This window comes from Lynx rufus, unplaced genomic scaffold (genome assembly GCF_022079265.1).
Source record: "Lynx rufus isolate CCGP_SWC_20201006 ecotype Redwood Valley unplaced genomic scaffold, mLynRuf1.p SCAF_2, whole genome shotgun sequence".
Taxonomy (NCBI): Eukaryota; Metazoa; Chordata; class Mammalia; order Carnivora; family Felidae; genus Lynx; species Lynx rufus.
The window spans coordinates 121,889,487-121,905,086 of record NW_025814834.1 but is presented as its reverse complement, the minus strand read 5'-3'; the positions used below and the strand labels follow the sequence as shown (position 1 = coordinate 121,905,086).

The following is a 15,600-nucleotide window of genomic DNA, read 5'->3' as shown; positions in this document are numbered from 1 at the left end:
GGGCTTGAACCCACGAATCATGAGATCATGACCTGAGCTCAAGTCAGGCACCCAACCGAGTGAACTACCTAGGTGCCCCCAAAATCCCATTTTTAAAGTTAAATGTGATTGTTGGACTCTATTTTATGTTACATTCAAGTTTAATACAAAATATTTTTCTTGCCATCCCTACATCTTGTGAGTAAAATTGACGTTCCAGTAGGATGGACTGTGTTTGTCACTTGGTTTCTCATAGCCATGGCACAACACCCAAAATAAGTGCCTAAGTTGGCAAAGTAAGGGGCTACGGAGTTAAGTTTGAACCTTTAACTAGTTTTGTAAGCTTTATAACTTATAAGATGCCTCATCTACTAGTACCTTCTTAAAGTACTTTGACAAGAGGTATAGTTATATGGAAAAGGAGAAACCATTTTAACTGTCAAAATCGTATTTTTAGATTAACTTAGATATTCTTCATCTTCAGTTTTATTGTATGAAATAGAAAATAAGTTGGTAGAGTCTTTTGGGTTAAACTTGTTATATAACTATATTAATTTATTTCTATTCATGATCTCAGTTGATTATTATGAATTCCATTTAGCTCAAGAAGAAAAAAACCTATAATACAGGTGGTGTGTTGAAAGGTAGTCTTTAGGCCAGTCTTCCCTCTTCCACCTTGTCTTTGTCGTAGTAGTGATGGGATATTTGTTCAAGATTATATGCAACTTGTTTACTCTCCAAAACTTACTTACTATAAATTAACTCTTCCGGCTTGGGAAAGTTACCAGTTTGTAGAATATCCTATTACCAAGGTTTTATGATAAGTAGAAGGATGTAGTAACACTAACACTTTGCTTCTAAAATTTTAACTATCTTCTCTTTCTCGTAGGCTATAGAGAAACATCTTATTAAGAAGTCCCGAGGAGGTCTCACCTTTATTGGAGAGTGGAAAAATGGGCACTTAGAAAAGAAGATGGGGCATTTGGCCTGTTTTGCTGGGGGAATGTTTGCACTAGGAGCAGATGGTTCCAGAATGGATAAAGCTGGTCATTATTTAGAGCTAGGGGCAGAAATTGCACGTACATGTCATGAGTCATATGACAGAACTGGTAAGAGTATTAATAACACTAACTACTTAGACTAAAATAACCTCTAAGTTAAAAATATGTCCAGAAATTAGGAGGAAAATATATGGGCAGTTTTCACTTTAAAATAGGTTATTCTAACACAGTAAATCATTTTCTTAAGACCTTGAATTTTTAATTCTGGAAATGTATTCCTGAATCATTTTTTTCAATTCTGAATTCTACTACTGACTTTGTTAATAAAGATTTTGAAGAAATTGTTTTAGTGACAAGAGGCGGGGATGACAAATGACATTTGGGGATGTATGGGATTACATTATTTAGTATAGTAAGAATCCATTTTAGCCATTCATTTCAGCTTTTGTAGGACTAGTTACTTAAAAGAACACAAAACCTGATTTAGATTACTGGCTTGTCTATACTCTTGTGAAAATAAGAGTGACCAAAAGATAATAGTAGTTATTTGAATGTATAATTGTTATCTAGGTATCTAGTAGTCTCTTAGTTTACCAGTAATTTTAGAGTTGATTGTGCGTTTAACTAAAAAGATCCTCTGTATTGCTTTAGGCACATATGTAATATTTTGGGGCTTCAGTGTCCTTACCTGAAAAATGAGTTGGTTTTCAGTGGTGAAAAAAATTGGTTCTTGGGGGTGAAAAAAAATCTTTTTTTCTTTTTTTGTATACAGTCATTTTTTTAGATACAGTCATTTATATACAGTCATAGATAAACAGTGTATATTTATTATTAAAATTTCAGAGAGAGAGAAGACAATTAGGTTATTTATTTATTTTTTTATTAAAAAAAGAGAACATGAGCAGGAGAGGGGCAGAGAGAGAAGGAGGCACAGATTCCAAAGTAGGCTCCAGGCTCTGAGCTGTCACCACAGATCCCGCTAAGGGGCTCAAACTCACAAACCATGAGATTGTGACCTGAGCCAAAGTCCGACGTTTAACAGACTGAGCCACCCAGGCGCCCCAACAATTAGGTTTTTAAACATCCTGAAAAAGGACTGAGAAATACTGAAGTAGACCTTCCAAGATTTTTTTCTGGTTTTAAAAATGTGTTTCTATATGAAATAATGGACAATGAGTTCCCAGAAAAAGTAAACACTAGTAATTTCTATTTGTGATTTCAGAAATTGAATTGTTGCTTTTATTAAATAACTGAATTTCCATCTTAGGGTTGCTGTGCCATCAGGTACCATGACACAGGTGTGACTGGCTTAAAATTTATCCTAGTTCATTTTAGTTCAGGTTAGTTCAGGTTGTTTTTATATAATGAGGAATTGAACTTATGGTGAAATTGACCCTTCAGTTCTCTCACTAAGTAAGGCAGGGATTCCATTTCTTGACAAACTACAACTAAGTCAAAAGGACATTGAAGTAGAAGTTATTTTAGGGTGGTTTAGTGTTGGTATGTAGTATGTAGAAAGTCAGTGATCTAAGTTATAAATAGAAGCTAAATTATATTATGTTAATAATATAGAGTATCAAATATATATTTAAAATGCAGCTAAAATTAGTAAAACATTGAGGACCACTATGGCTATTCAGTGTATGTACTAGGACCCATGATAATAAGACTTATTATGCAGGTCTTGGCCACAAATCCACTAATAGATATAAAACAGTAGGATTTCATACAGACGTATTAAAAATGTGATATGCTGTAGTTAGTATAATTAACCATTCACTCCATTAAACATGGAACACCTATTATGTGCCAAGCATTATGCTAGATGCTTACAGGTGGAATTGTGAATAAGACCTGTCCCTTGCCTTTGAGAAATCCATAGAATACCAGAGTTATGAGAGGATTCTCTGACTTTCACATTTTGTAATGACATTGCTGATGCTGATATGAAATACTGTGATATTATAGAAAGAAAATGTGGCCTAGGATTGAAAAATCCCATGTTCCACTATTTATTATCTGTGAACCTTAGGCAAGTCATTTAACCTGCCTAAGTCTCAGGTGCTCCATCTGTAAAACAATGGGATAACAATACCTATCCTGTCTTCCTCAGAATGCTGTTGTGAGTATAAATGAAATTTTAAACCATCCAGTCTATTGTTGTTGCTGTCATACTTGTTCTGATTGTCATTGTCACATTGCAAGTCAATGAACCTGTGGCCCTCTTTGCCATGGTATGCCCAAAAAGATTACTCTTTGATTTGTGTCCTGTATTTTCAAATCTTTCACTGTTTTTACTCATCTTTAATCTCAGTTTAGATCCTTGAATTAAAAGGCAAGATTCTAGTGTTGCTTCCTTCCCACTTGGTTATTATATCTTATGTGTTTTGGTATAGCTGTGCTGTATTTTTGGCCACCTTGTTTAAAAATACCTGTTCACTTCTTAGCAGTTATTTCAGCTAAATTCACACAATAATTACTTTGGAATTTCACTTTCATTTGTTGTTGGAATTAGAATTAATGTTAATTCAAAGTTTGGTAATCTTTATATATTCTGCCTTATTGATGAGCATGCCCTGCAGCTTAATAATTTAGCTGGGTTTGTAGGAAACATTTCTCAGTCTGTTCGTGAAACTGAGCAGTAACTTAGCTTAGTTTCAGACAACATTGTTTTAGCTTATTCTGAGGTATAATGCAGAATTGGTGCCAAACAAGATGGTAGACTTCCAAAACATAGTACTATTCTTTCTTTTTCTAGGTTTCTAGATTAAAAAAAAAAAAAAAAAACTACTGAACATCAATAAAATGACTTTTATTTAATTTACTTCTTATGGAAGTTGTTGGGTAAGATCTTCCCTAGACCACGTACTATCACATCTGGGGGAAATTTTAATATTGAGATACATTTAACGTATCCAATGGAAAAGAGATCCATTGGACATGAGTTTTAGACATACTTTAAGAGTTTCTTCAACTATTTTTTTCCTTGGAAGTTAATAGGAGGGAAATAGTTTAAGTTCTTCCCTTATTATTAACTTACTCAAACTGTAGTCAAATTGCCTGTCCCAGAATATTCCTTATTATGCTTTTTTATTTTTTCTTGTATTTATTTTGTTGACCTGAGTATGCTTATTTTTCCTGAGATCTCTACAGATTCTACATATCTGGAAGAATCTTATGACTTGCAGACTAATCTATGCCTTCTTTAAATGTACTTTTTAGTGTCTTACTGTTGACCTTTGTCATATTTGACATTTTACTTTAATTTTTTTTATTTGTGCATATCTCTTTCCTTTGCCTACATTAGATGATTTTTGCATCCTCTTAGAGTTCTTTTTGTATCCCAGCACTAAATTATTTATGATTTCAACTCAGTTTTTACTTGTTGGAAATGAAGTATCAAGTGTAAGTGGGAAATTAAAGGTAGAAAATAGACATTAAATGCAAGATAAATGTTAGGAAATTATTTTTTACGTTTCTTAAAACAGCACTAAGAAATGATGCCTTAGAAACATGAAAACCAGCGATTTGACCAGAGTAATGGATGTAATGTGTGTATAATTTGGGCTTGTACATTTTTATTTGCCAGCTCCTCACAAAACAGATATGTTCTCTCTCTGGTGTGCTTTATTTGTGAATTTATGAATGACCAATAAGTGAGACATAATTTTTAGCGAGAAGTTAAAAATATTAGTTCCATGCAGCCAATTTCTACTTCAAATTCAGGCAATATTATCATTACAGAAGTTATCTAATTTAAAGTTAGCCTTAAGATTAACATTTAAAAATTCCATATAATCAGTTCTTAGCACTCAGTCTTTGAGAAAGGAAAGACATAAGAAATTCAGATCAAATGACTTCCTGTACTTGTATTAGATTGGCATTATTAGGATGTTTGACTTTTATAGTCATTTTAAAAGCATTTATTAAAATGCCAAATCATATTTGATCTTATGCTGACCTTGTCAATAAGCTGGCTAGAAGTTCTCTAACAAAAAATACTGAGGATTTGTTGGTTAATCCTAATCTCAGATCCCATTGAGGAGCTGGTCAAACCTTTATGTGCACACAGAGTTTTGCATACAATCTCAGAGGCTTCTCAGCACAACACAACACAACACAACACAACACAACACAACACAACACAACACAATGTCTTCTTCTTTCAGAGCCCACCAGAGATAGAATTCATGACCTTCAGGTTGAAGTCCTGTGCTTGAGTTCTACTTTAGTTCTCTAAGACTTAGCAATACACTTTTCTGGATCACATGTTTTGCTTTCAGTAGAATTATCTACGATTGGTACAATGTTTTTTGGTTTTGTGTTTTCTCTTGGGAGTGGTAGATGGTGAGAAAGACTGTTTTTCACAATTGTATGTGATTATTTAGAGCTTACGTTGTCTCCCTTGTAAGGCTGAAATTTGGCCACAGCAACACATGTCATGACAGCAACTATGGCATGATTCTGTTTATGGTCTACCAGCATTATCATTCTTATTTTACCTTTTCTTTTCTGAGAAAATATAAAAATTTCCAGCATTTTTTGAAAGATTAGAGACCTTGAAACTGTTTGCCACCAATAAACGGAAAGAATGACCGCTGAGAGTGGTAATTGTGTGTGACTCCAGCATCCCAATGGAAGATGACTTTATATTGGCCAAAGTTAGGGTGCTAGGCGTAATTAGAAAGAGGTGATTAAAAAGACTTTCATGTAGTTCTATATTCTAGCCTGAGTGGAAATCATATCATTCACAGAATAGTATGTAGCGTTGAAATATATGTGTAATGGCGCTATTTTATTCAAACTGATAAATGAGCACCACAGGTAAAATTCTTGGTGATTGGCAATTTGAATCTTTCTTGCTATATATACAGAGGCTATAGGATAAAAGAGTTTATTTTTAAAACTGGTTTAAGTAAAACATATCGCATTTTGTATACTATAGTATGCTTGAAGAGTATATAACTTATATCTAAATCTAATTCAAGATCTGAGCTCTACAGTGTTTTCCTATATATGTGTGTTATATTAAAAGGACTTTAAAATTGTCTTGACTTTTAAAAAAATAGTTCTGTACAATACAATTATCTGTCTCATTTTATTTTGGAACAAAACAGATTATGTAATGTGCTTACATCTAGCTTTGCATTTGTTTCCAGAGGATTACTAGACTTGTCAGTATAGTTAGATTCAGCAGTATGTTGATGAACGTTATGTATGAGAAATACTTCGTGTCAGGATAGTAGGAATATTTGTAAGTCTATTACAAGAAAACCAAATGTAGATCTTTTAAAGTCACTGGTTTTGCAAAACAGCAAGAATAAAAATAAAACAAAATGGAACTAACTTTACATTATACCCCATGTTTTGGGGGGAGAAAGAAGCTCTAGTGAACAAACACAAGTGGCTTATTGTGCTTATTTGTTTCTTTGGTCATGTTACAGCATTAAAGCTGGGTCCTGAGTCGTTCAAGTTTGATGGTGCAGTAGAGGCTGTGGCCGTCCGGCAGGCTGAAAAGTATTACATCCTCCGTCCAGAAGTAATTGAAACCTATTGGTACCTATGGCGATTCACTCACGATCCAAGATACAGGCAGTGGGGCTGGGAAGCAGCACTGGTAAATAAGCCAATATTTCATTTTATGTGCGTGAGCGCTAAATCAAGCTTTCCCATCGTGCCATCCGTGTTGCCTCATGTTCGGTAACCATAGTGCTCCTGCCAATTATGTGATGGAAAAACTCTGTGACTCGATTTCTAAGTTTCTTAAGCAATAGAAGGAAAATCCGATTTAGTTCTTGAATAAAACTATTTTCCTATGGGTGTGCACTCATTCTTCTTCTTGAATAACTATAAAGTGTCATTTAAAAGGCATTGTGAGGGGCGCCTGGGTGGCGCAGTCGGTTAAGCGTCCGACTTCAGCCAGGTCACGATCTCGCGGTCCGTGAGTTCGAGCCCCGCGTCGGGCTCTGGGCTGATGGCTCAGAGCCTGGAGCCTGTTTCCGATTCTGTGTCTCCCTCTCTCTCTGCCCCTCCCCCGTTCATGCTCTGTCTCTCTCTGTCCCAAAAATAAATAAACGTTGAAAAAAAAAAAATTTAAAAAAAAAAATAAAAGGCATTGTGAGTTTCAGTATGATTCTATAGTTTCTGTACTTGACAATTAATGCTTAACCCTAGCGGGATAAAAAAAAAATCGTAAAATTGCCCAGACTTACAATTACCTGGGTAGATTACCCTGTATTCGCTTGTGTTCCAGGTAATTTCTTAGTAACCACCAAATGAAGAATCAGTGAATTGTTAAAATTTTTCTAGGTTGAAAGACTTTATTTACTTATCTATTTATGAGAAAAATTTAATGGTTAGTAAGTAAAGGAAGCAAGCAGTTTATTCCTAAAAGACTAGCCTTTCAGAGAACAAGGTGGCTGTCAGTACCTGGGGAGGAAGAAAAATATTAGTCTTCTCATGAAAGTATAGCTTATTCCCAGGAGTGAGGGAGCATTTATTGTCTGAGATATGCTAATTGTGATAAATAGCACTAATTATGATGAATGTGCAGCCTAGATGACATTGTAGGTGAGATAAGTAGTGTCAGTAACTTGCTCAAGTAAGAATGGGCAAGATAGGTTTTCCGGCAGAACGTGGACCAGTTTATGTAAAAAGAAGGTTTCACAGTGGCCACCAGAGGGAGTGAAGTTTGGAGCCGTTATGTAGATGGTCTTACATGCCAGATCAAGGGATGTGTCCTTTACCCAGTGGTTCAGGAATAACACACACACACACACACACACACACACGCACACACACGCACACGCACGCACTCACAACCAGACACCTCTCCCAGTTACTACATAAGTGTTTCTCATACAGGAGGTGGAGATAGAAAGTCCTTTGCCTGTCTAAACAGCCTGTCAGATCTTTTTCCTCACCATGTCCTGCCCACCAAGACCAACTAACTGGAAGAGTCCATTCTAGGATTACTAAACGTTTTTTAAAGAGAAAGGAGCCACTAAAGGCTATTTAGTGGGGAGTGACCGAACAAAGGCTCTGATTATAAGCTGCAAATTGCTGGATTTGGGAGACCGCTGCCAGTGATCTAGGAGCAGTGTGATAAAGACTTGCACTACAGTGAGGGCACTTCTGTGTCATTTGTCATTCAGACCTGGATAGTCTTTGCAGAGTTTAACAAAAAGAACATTAGCGGAGACAGGTGGTTACATTGAACGGGAAGGGATGCTGCATTTGTTGATGCTGCTTTTCACTGGCCTCTTACTTCCAGAATTCCAGACAGGATCATAACTGCTGGTGAAATTCTCTTTACAGAGTCTTGCCACTGTTGGGAAGATAACCAACTGTTGTCACAGTGGTTCGAGAATAGGACACACACACTTGTGTGGATAGCAGTGGCTTACTAATGCTCATGTACGTTAAGCAATATTGTATATGCGAGAAATAGGTAAAGCAACCCTGCGATGTCTGACTTGAATGTCTCCTAATATTTAATGATTCTTATTCAGAGGAATAAGAAAGATTTATCTGAATCACGTGGGGCAGCAGAGTGGGGGGTGGTGGCAGAAACCTGTCCACTCAGTGAGAAACACTATAGGATAATCTATCCTTTTCTTAAGGTTCTTTTTTCCTGTGCACCTTCTTAAAGTATGGCCCTACTCTGTCTATTAAAAAGAAGTTTCACGAGCTCAGGCTTTAACCTAAGTCTGTCGAATGACAGGAGTTAGAATGTTGTTTTTACAGTCTAGATAGACACACAAACTCCAAATATAGAGAACAAGAACTGAAATAATTATACTTTAAATTCAAGGTTCAGAAGTATGCCATGATGCAGAAAAGGGGGGCAAAGACAAAAGAGGACGAGTCACCTCTTAAATAGAAGTTGCTTTCTTCTCCCTATCACTGGCCTCCCTGTTGGGTATGAAGAAGGTAAAGGGAAGACAGGCTGAGACTGAAGAATGGTATCTCGTATGTCTTCTGTAGCCTTAGCTATTCCAGTCACGTCTTCAAACTTCCAAACTTGAATATATTTGCATGAAAACTTGCCTCCAAGAAATGACTCTAAATGGCTTAAAGATTAGTCATGCCTCCCTGCTACTTTCTCAGTATCCTTAAACTGCTCTGATAGTTTTCTGGTGGTAAAGACACATGATCATTGCGCAGAATGTGGCATTTAAAAACTCTTGAATTCAAAATACATTTAAAATATTTAGATAGAAAAAAGCCCCAAACTGGTAAGAAGACTTTTAAAATCCAGCTGTAATTAAAATGGAATTATATAAAAACGAACAGCTTGATTAAATAAAAACTTTCAGTGTTAATTAGCTTTTCATTAGAAAGGAGACAGACCAGAAGAATAAGAAAATTAGCAAGACTAGGAACAAAAAGCCATGGCAGTAATGATTGAATAACTATACCTTCATTAGACAGTATCTCAGGGTTAGGTAGAAAAAGAAAAGAACCATGTGTAATTCAACTTCTCATGAATGGCTTAATTTTAGAGTATGATATACACCTGCATAAGCAGGATATTCGGTTGCTCTGAATTAAAGATAGGCTTTGGAGGGGCACCTGGGTGGCTCAGTCAGTTAAGCGTCTGACTCTTGATTTCAGCTCAGGTCATGATCTCACGGTTCCTAAGATCGAGCCTTGTGACAGCACAGAGCCTGCTTGGATTCTCTCTCTCCCTCTGTCTCTGCACCCCGCCCCCCTTGTGTGTGCTCTCTTGCTCGCTGTCTCAAAATAAACTTTTTAAGAAAACAGGGTTTTGAATGGGTTCTCTCTCTCTCTCAAACTTTAAAAAAACAGGGTTTTGAATGGATTCCATTGGATTGAGTATATTTTATTTAGGCACGTTCAAAAGCTGCAAGAAGAGATACAAATTAAGAGTTTTAGCTCCGAGTTGGACAGCAGAGCACAGTAGTTAGCAATAATGTAGAGCAACTCACCCTTTGCCGTAGTTTTCCTGTGGGAAAAGTGGAGCCTCCTAAGACAACCTCACGGGTTGTTGGGAGATTTCAATGATACATGTGAAGCTCTTAGAAGAGCCTTGACTTAGAGCAAATACATCCTAATGGTTGGCTCTTAACATGGTGATTCTTGTTGTAGTGGGTATGTGGATGGCTGCTTCCTGCCAGTTGGTACCACCTGTAATGTCTAACTGCTAGGATTGTAATGTAGCATCTGTCACGTAGTATGTTTGCAGTAAATATTACCTCCTTGCTTATTACTATGGAGAGCAGAGCTCTTAGGTAATACTTTTCTTTAAGCTTGTTTTGGGTGGTTTATCCTTAGAAGTGAAAAAATTCCCTTTGAAAATTTTAATTCAGACTGACCGCCCTTGATTTGTTAGAATTAATGAGGTTTTATTATGCCAGACAGGTCTCTAATTCAGTGTGAGTAGCCCAAACTTGACTTTCCTCAGTTAGGAAAATAGAAGATGCTTTTAAAAGATTGAAGAGTTTTGGAGGGGGAAAAGTTCCACAGGAAACAGATCCCTCCGTTAATTTTTCCAGTGTGAGAATATTCCCATTCAGTAATAAGTTTTATTCTTAATCTGTCAAATCCTCAGATAGATCTTTGTGAACTTTTGACTGGGGTTCCTTAATTTGTCCCCAAGACGTGAAATTGTGTGGAATTGATTCTTCTGTCTGGTCTCTCTCACAGGCTATTGAGAAGTATTGCCGAGTGAGCGGCGGGTTTTCCGGGGTGAAGGACGTGTACTCGTCTACTCCTACCCACGACGATGTGCAGCAGAGTTTCTTTCTCGCTGAGACGTTGAAGTAAGTGGATGCCTTTAAATACTCTGTTTTTACTGTAGGCAGGTGTCGCTGCGTGGTCTCTGCTTGAGGAGTTATGACTGGTGGCCTGTGACACCAGATTCTATTACAAATACCTTTTTCTGTAATCGGGTCTTAAATTGTTAGCTGCATCTCCAGAAGAATGACTTAAACTATGAGGTAGGTATTTTGTCCACTAAGAGTTGAGTACCTTTGCTTTGTTCTCGGCTCTGTGGGATGCGTTAGAATCACCTGGAAGACTCCTGAAAGCATCGGTAACGAGGCCACAACTGCACAGTTTCTCCTGTGGTGGACCTAGCGCAGGACCTGAGAATTTGCGTTTCTGGCAAACTCCCCGCTGACCCTGGTCCTGCTGGTCCTGGGACTGCACCTGAACCCCCTGCTCGCACTAACGAAGTCCGTTAGGAATAATAACGGAGTTGTGATGGTACTAGAGGGTATATGACCACAGTCATCCCTCCTCTCTGTAAGAGTTCCTGTAAAGACACACATAAAAGGAACAATGGAAAAGAAAGACCACTGTTGTTTGGGCTTGTACTCAGAACTCCAGGCAGAGCTCCAGAAACTGACACCTTACATGTGTCCACTTCCCTGCGGATCTCCCAAGTAAATCTCTTTTGATACCCTCTCGTAAATTTCATATTTCTATTTCCTGTGTGTCTGTACCTGAGTGCCTCAGAAACAAACTTCATTTGTTCAAAAAAAAAAAAAAAAAGTTTATTTCCAGGCATGGTTCAGGCTAATTGCGGATGTGTCAGCAGACAAAAAGGACAAAAATCCCTACCCTCCTGGAGTCTGCATTCTAGTCTACTTGTGGCGTATGTGTTGGGACATTACAATCGAAATGTACCTATCGCAGACTAAGTTTCTGATCTCAAATGGCCATCTTATTCTGGTTTTTCCTTTAGTGTCCCTAGCACTCGTATTTTCCCACCTTTTCTTCATGTACATTATAAACTTATTTCTTTTTTCTCTAATATATCATTAACTCTTTACGATTCGTGTTACATTGTTTCTTTATTTTGCCCCCTCCTTTCCCTATCTGTGACTGATCCTAACCCAAACCCTTACTGCTGCTGATGGTTTAGAACATCTGCTCAGTAGTCAGCCCCCCGGCCTCTGGTCCTTCCTTGTTGGGCTCACCCTGCATGGTTAGACTGGGACCGTGTGAGGTAGAGCACTGGGTGAGAAGGCAAAACCACAGCAGCTTTAGTTACACACTTGCTGTAAGCTGGGAGAGTGTGTCAGAATAAGGTTTCTTTGCTTTCAGTTTTCATAGCCATAAACGGTGGACTTTGACCCAAATTATCTAAGATCTCTTTTTTTTTTTTTTTAGACCAGGAAATTGTAAGGATGGCACAGTGACTATTTGTGTATCCATACACATACACACACACATGTATATATACTCCCTTTCATTTTATTGTCTGTTTCATGTTTTATTGGCTCTGATGGGAATGCCTTTACCATTTCTATCAATTAATGCCCCTCTCTTATTTCTAAATTGAGTTCAGATCTCACTTCTTGCAGATTGGCTTTCATAATTAATTCTCAGATTCCTCTTCAGTGTCCCCATTAGGACATGAGATGGAGTTGCAAATATGTGGCGTGCTGCCTTTCCCCTTCCAGTTACGTATATGGAATATTACCATCTGACCTTGGTACTTTCCACTGCCAAGTTCAGGAAGAATCCTTCTCAACACAGCACTCTAGGTAACCAATTATATATATATATAATTTGCATATATATATATATATGTATATGTACATACATATATATATATAATTGCCACAATACTCACTTTCACAAAAACACATATACGTTTTTGAATCAATAAAAGTGAAAAGGGTGAGACAAGAAGAATCATTCAGATAATTATAACAAAATCTAGGCTACAGAATTATCACAGTTGAGTACTACATCAGCACTGAGCCTCCTGGTAGCAAAAAGGAAGCATCTTGCTCAGTGTCATTTTCATCTTTGTGAGTTGGGAGAACATATGACTTTGACAAATGAGACCAATTTTTTCTTACTGCTGAATTATAAGATGACCTAATTTCATAGCTTGTTATTAAGTACTGAACTATTAGATGAACCACATAAAAATGCCCTTTTTAAAAGTCAACAACAGTGAAATACTGGCAGTTTTATAGGGCTCATCCTAGTACATAATGGCAGATGTCTTCAAACAGTGACGTTTTATAGAAGATGCAAAACTCTTAATGTGACTTATTCTTTATAAAAACTGATGGCGTAATGTAGAATGCATTTGAATCAAGACATTTCTGTGAAGACTAATGTAGTTGTAGGTTTATATTTTTCTTACTATTAAGATAGAGCTTGAAACTCTATAGAGGAATGAAGATTAGTATGACTTCATAGATTTTTCTCAAATACCAATTAATTTAAACAGGCTTTTATCAGAAGCTGAGTAGCTGTTGACTGAAGATTGTATATTCTATCAAGCGGTTCATATTTATTGTCCATTCATTAAAGGGCAGTAATCCGTGTGTTTTGGCTATCAGAGATGGCAACTGATTGGCTTGGGAGCAGCAGAGTTAAATGTAATAGCATGTGTTCTTGACCTAGTTGAGGGCTGTTTTACCTTTTACATATTATTGTCCTACAGCTATAACTACACATTTCTCTCCAGAAGGTAAAATGCTGTGTCCTCTGTTTCTTTTGTTTGCCTCAGTAGTTGCCAATGTGTTTATTTCTATAGCATACATACTGATGGCATGATAAAAACTATGTAATGAGCAAGGTCAGGGATAGATTCCTTTGAGGCCTCTTTCCTTAAAACTCTAACGTTCTAACAGAGGAAATAAAACACATGCAGGTTTGCAAAAAATGTTAAATATAGTTAAGTGTACAAGAGAAATGTTAATAAAGTGAGCAGTCCTCCAGAGGAGGAAGTGTTTACTTAACCTAGAAAGCAGAAAGGAAGACTTCATGGAAGTGGTGGCATTTAAACCAGACTTGAAGGCAAAATGGGTAGAGTAGGATGACTTAGTATTCGGGGAATAGCTGTAAGGCAGACAGTGACATATGAAGGATGAGATTCAGGTGCTCTAGAGGGTGTAATTGACAAGTGCTAGTATCTTACTAGATACAGGGAGATCCAGAAAGAAGGAAGAGTAGGAGATAACATTTCAGTTTTCAGTGTGGGTAACTGTAAGGATTATGACACCAAGTTGCAAGAAGAAGTAGATTTTCAGAAAAGATAATGAGTTACTTTTGACATATGTTCCCAAGAGGCATTTGCAAATATAGATCTGGAGCTCAAAATACAAGTGCAGGAAGCTTTTGAGGATGAAGAGAAAAGAAAGCATATATCTGATGTTTGAAGATGGCTACATGTAACAAAGGAGGCGTTCCAGGTTAGCTTGGCATAGCGAACACTTGATTTATCCTCCACTCTCTCATGAAAGCCATTAAAATGACTATAGAGGGCTAAGCAGGTGCAATGTTCAAGGACAAAAAGAATGAGAAAGAAATCAACAGAGACAAGAGATGTCAGCAAATTTTTAGAAGATGGAAAACAGAGAAGCTAAGTACCTGCATCAGGAGATGTTAACTGGAAGCAAACTGGTGAGTGCTTTAGAACTTTGGAAAAACGCAGGACTTGACATAGTAGGATTGAAAACTGTAGAATTTTTAAGTAAGTTTATAGAAGGAGTAGCTAGACCTCAGTCCCCCCCCCCCGCCTCATCTCATCTCTACCACGAATGAAACTAGAGACGTCTTGTCCGAAGAGGTCAAATCACGGAGGCTGTGGGCTGCCGGGATGGCAGGCCCAGCTGAAGGTAGTAGATGGGAGATTGGAGGGCTCCTTTCCGGGGAAATGGATTTGCCTGCAAGAAGAAAATCCAGGGGCACTGCTACGTGAGGCTCCCTCAGCAAAATGGCCATTTCCTCCCCCATCCCCGAGTGGTGCAACCACTAGGAAATGGCAACATGCCTACGGTGTCTAGTCAGCATTTGGGGCTTCACTTTTAAATGTTAATGGGCAGTATTGACTTAGAAATATTTGTCAAAATAAATATGTAAGATATGTGCATGTTTATGTCTGTATGTTATACTTCAAGTGTTTAAAGTTTGTTTAAAAAACAAAATATGAATACAACAAGGTAATTCAAGAAAATATCCCAGAACTGAAGGACATTAGTTTCCAGATTGAAAGCAGCCATCAAGATTCCAGCACAGTGGATGAAAACAGACCCGCACCAAGGCACAAGGCCATATTCAGAACACTTGCGGGTAAAGGAAAGATCCAGCAGCTTCCAAAAAGAGGGGGAATAAAAGTCCGAGAAAAATGATCTGACATCAGGCGGGGCTTCAGACTTCTCAAGAACAACAGTGAAAGCTAGAAGCAGTGGAGCAGTTGTTTCAAAATTCTGAGAGAAAATTCCAACTTAGAATTCGAAGTTTCTAGTCATGCAGGGTCTCACAAACCTACTTTCTCAGTTAATGTCTTGGAGGATATGTGCCATCAACGCTGAGTAGAAACCAAAAAAGAAGACATGGAATTAGGGAACAAATGAAGGAAAGATCAAGAGGTTTATCAGTCTAGATTGAATGGGACAGAAGGCCCTGGAGGGATTTTCTCAAGATTGAATTTGTAGAATATTTATATCTGCATATTTTAAGAGGAGATTTAGGCTCTTGAAAATGGTGGCATATTATTAGTAATACAAGGCAGTCTGCTCTTTAGGTGAGGGGAGGGATTATGGAAGAAAGGAAAAGCCAGCCTTGACTAGCTTTCAGCTCAGGAGGAATTGCTAAACTTGAAGCGTTTTGTTTGGAGTCTGGACTG

The 15,600-nt window shown here is 37.6% G+C and overlaps 1 protein-coding gene across 5 annotated transcripts in view; it reads left to right on the top strand.

The window, feature by feature from the left end:
- MAN1A2 (mannosidase alpha class 1A member 2) overlaps positions 1-15,600 on the top strand; it is a 181,046-nt gene that overhangs the window by 139,663 nt on the left and 25,783 nt on the right. For all 5 annotated transcript variants that reach the window (XM_047083549.1, XM_047083550.1, XM_047083551.1 and 2 more), the window contains 3 exons: positions 869-1,088; positions 6,425-6,597; positions 10,650-10,765. In XM_047083549.1, the coding sequence (XP_046939505.1) occupies positions 869-1,088; positions 6,425-6,597; positions 10,650-10,765 (509 nt within the window). The remainder of the gene's footprint in view (positions 1-868; positions 1,089-6,424; positions 6,598-10,649; positions 10,766-15,600) is intronic.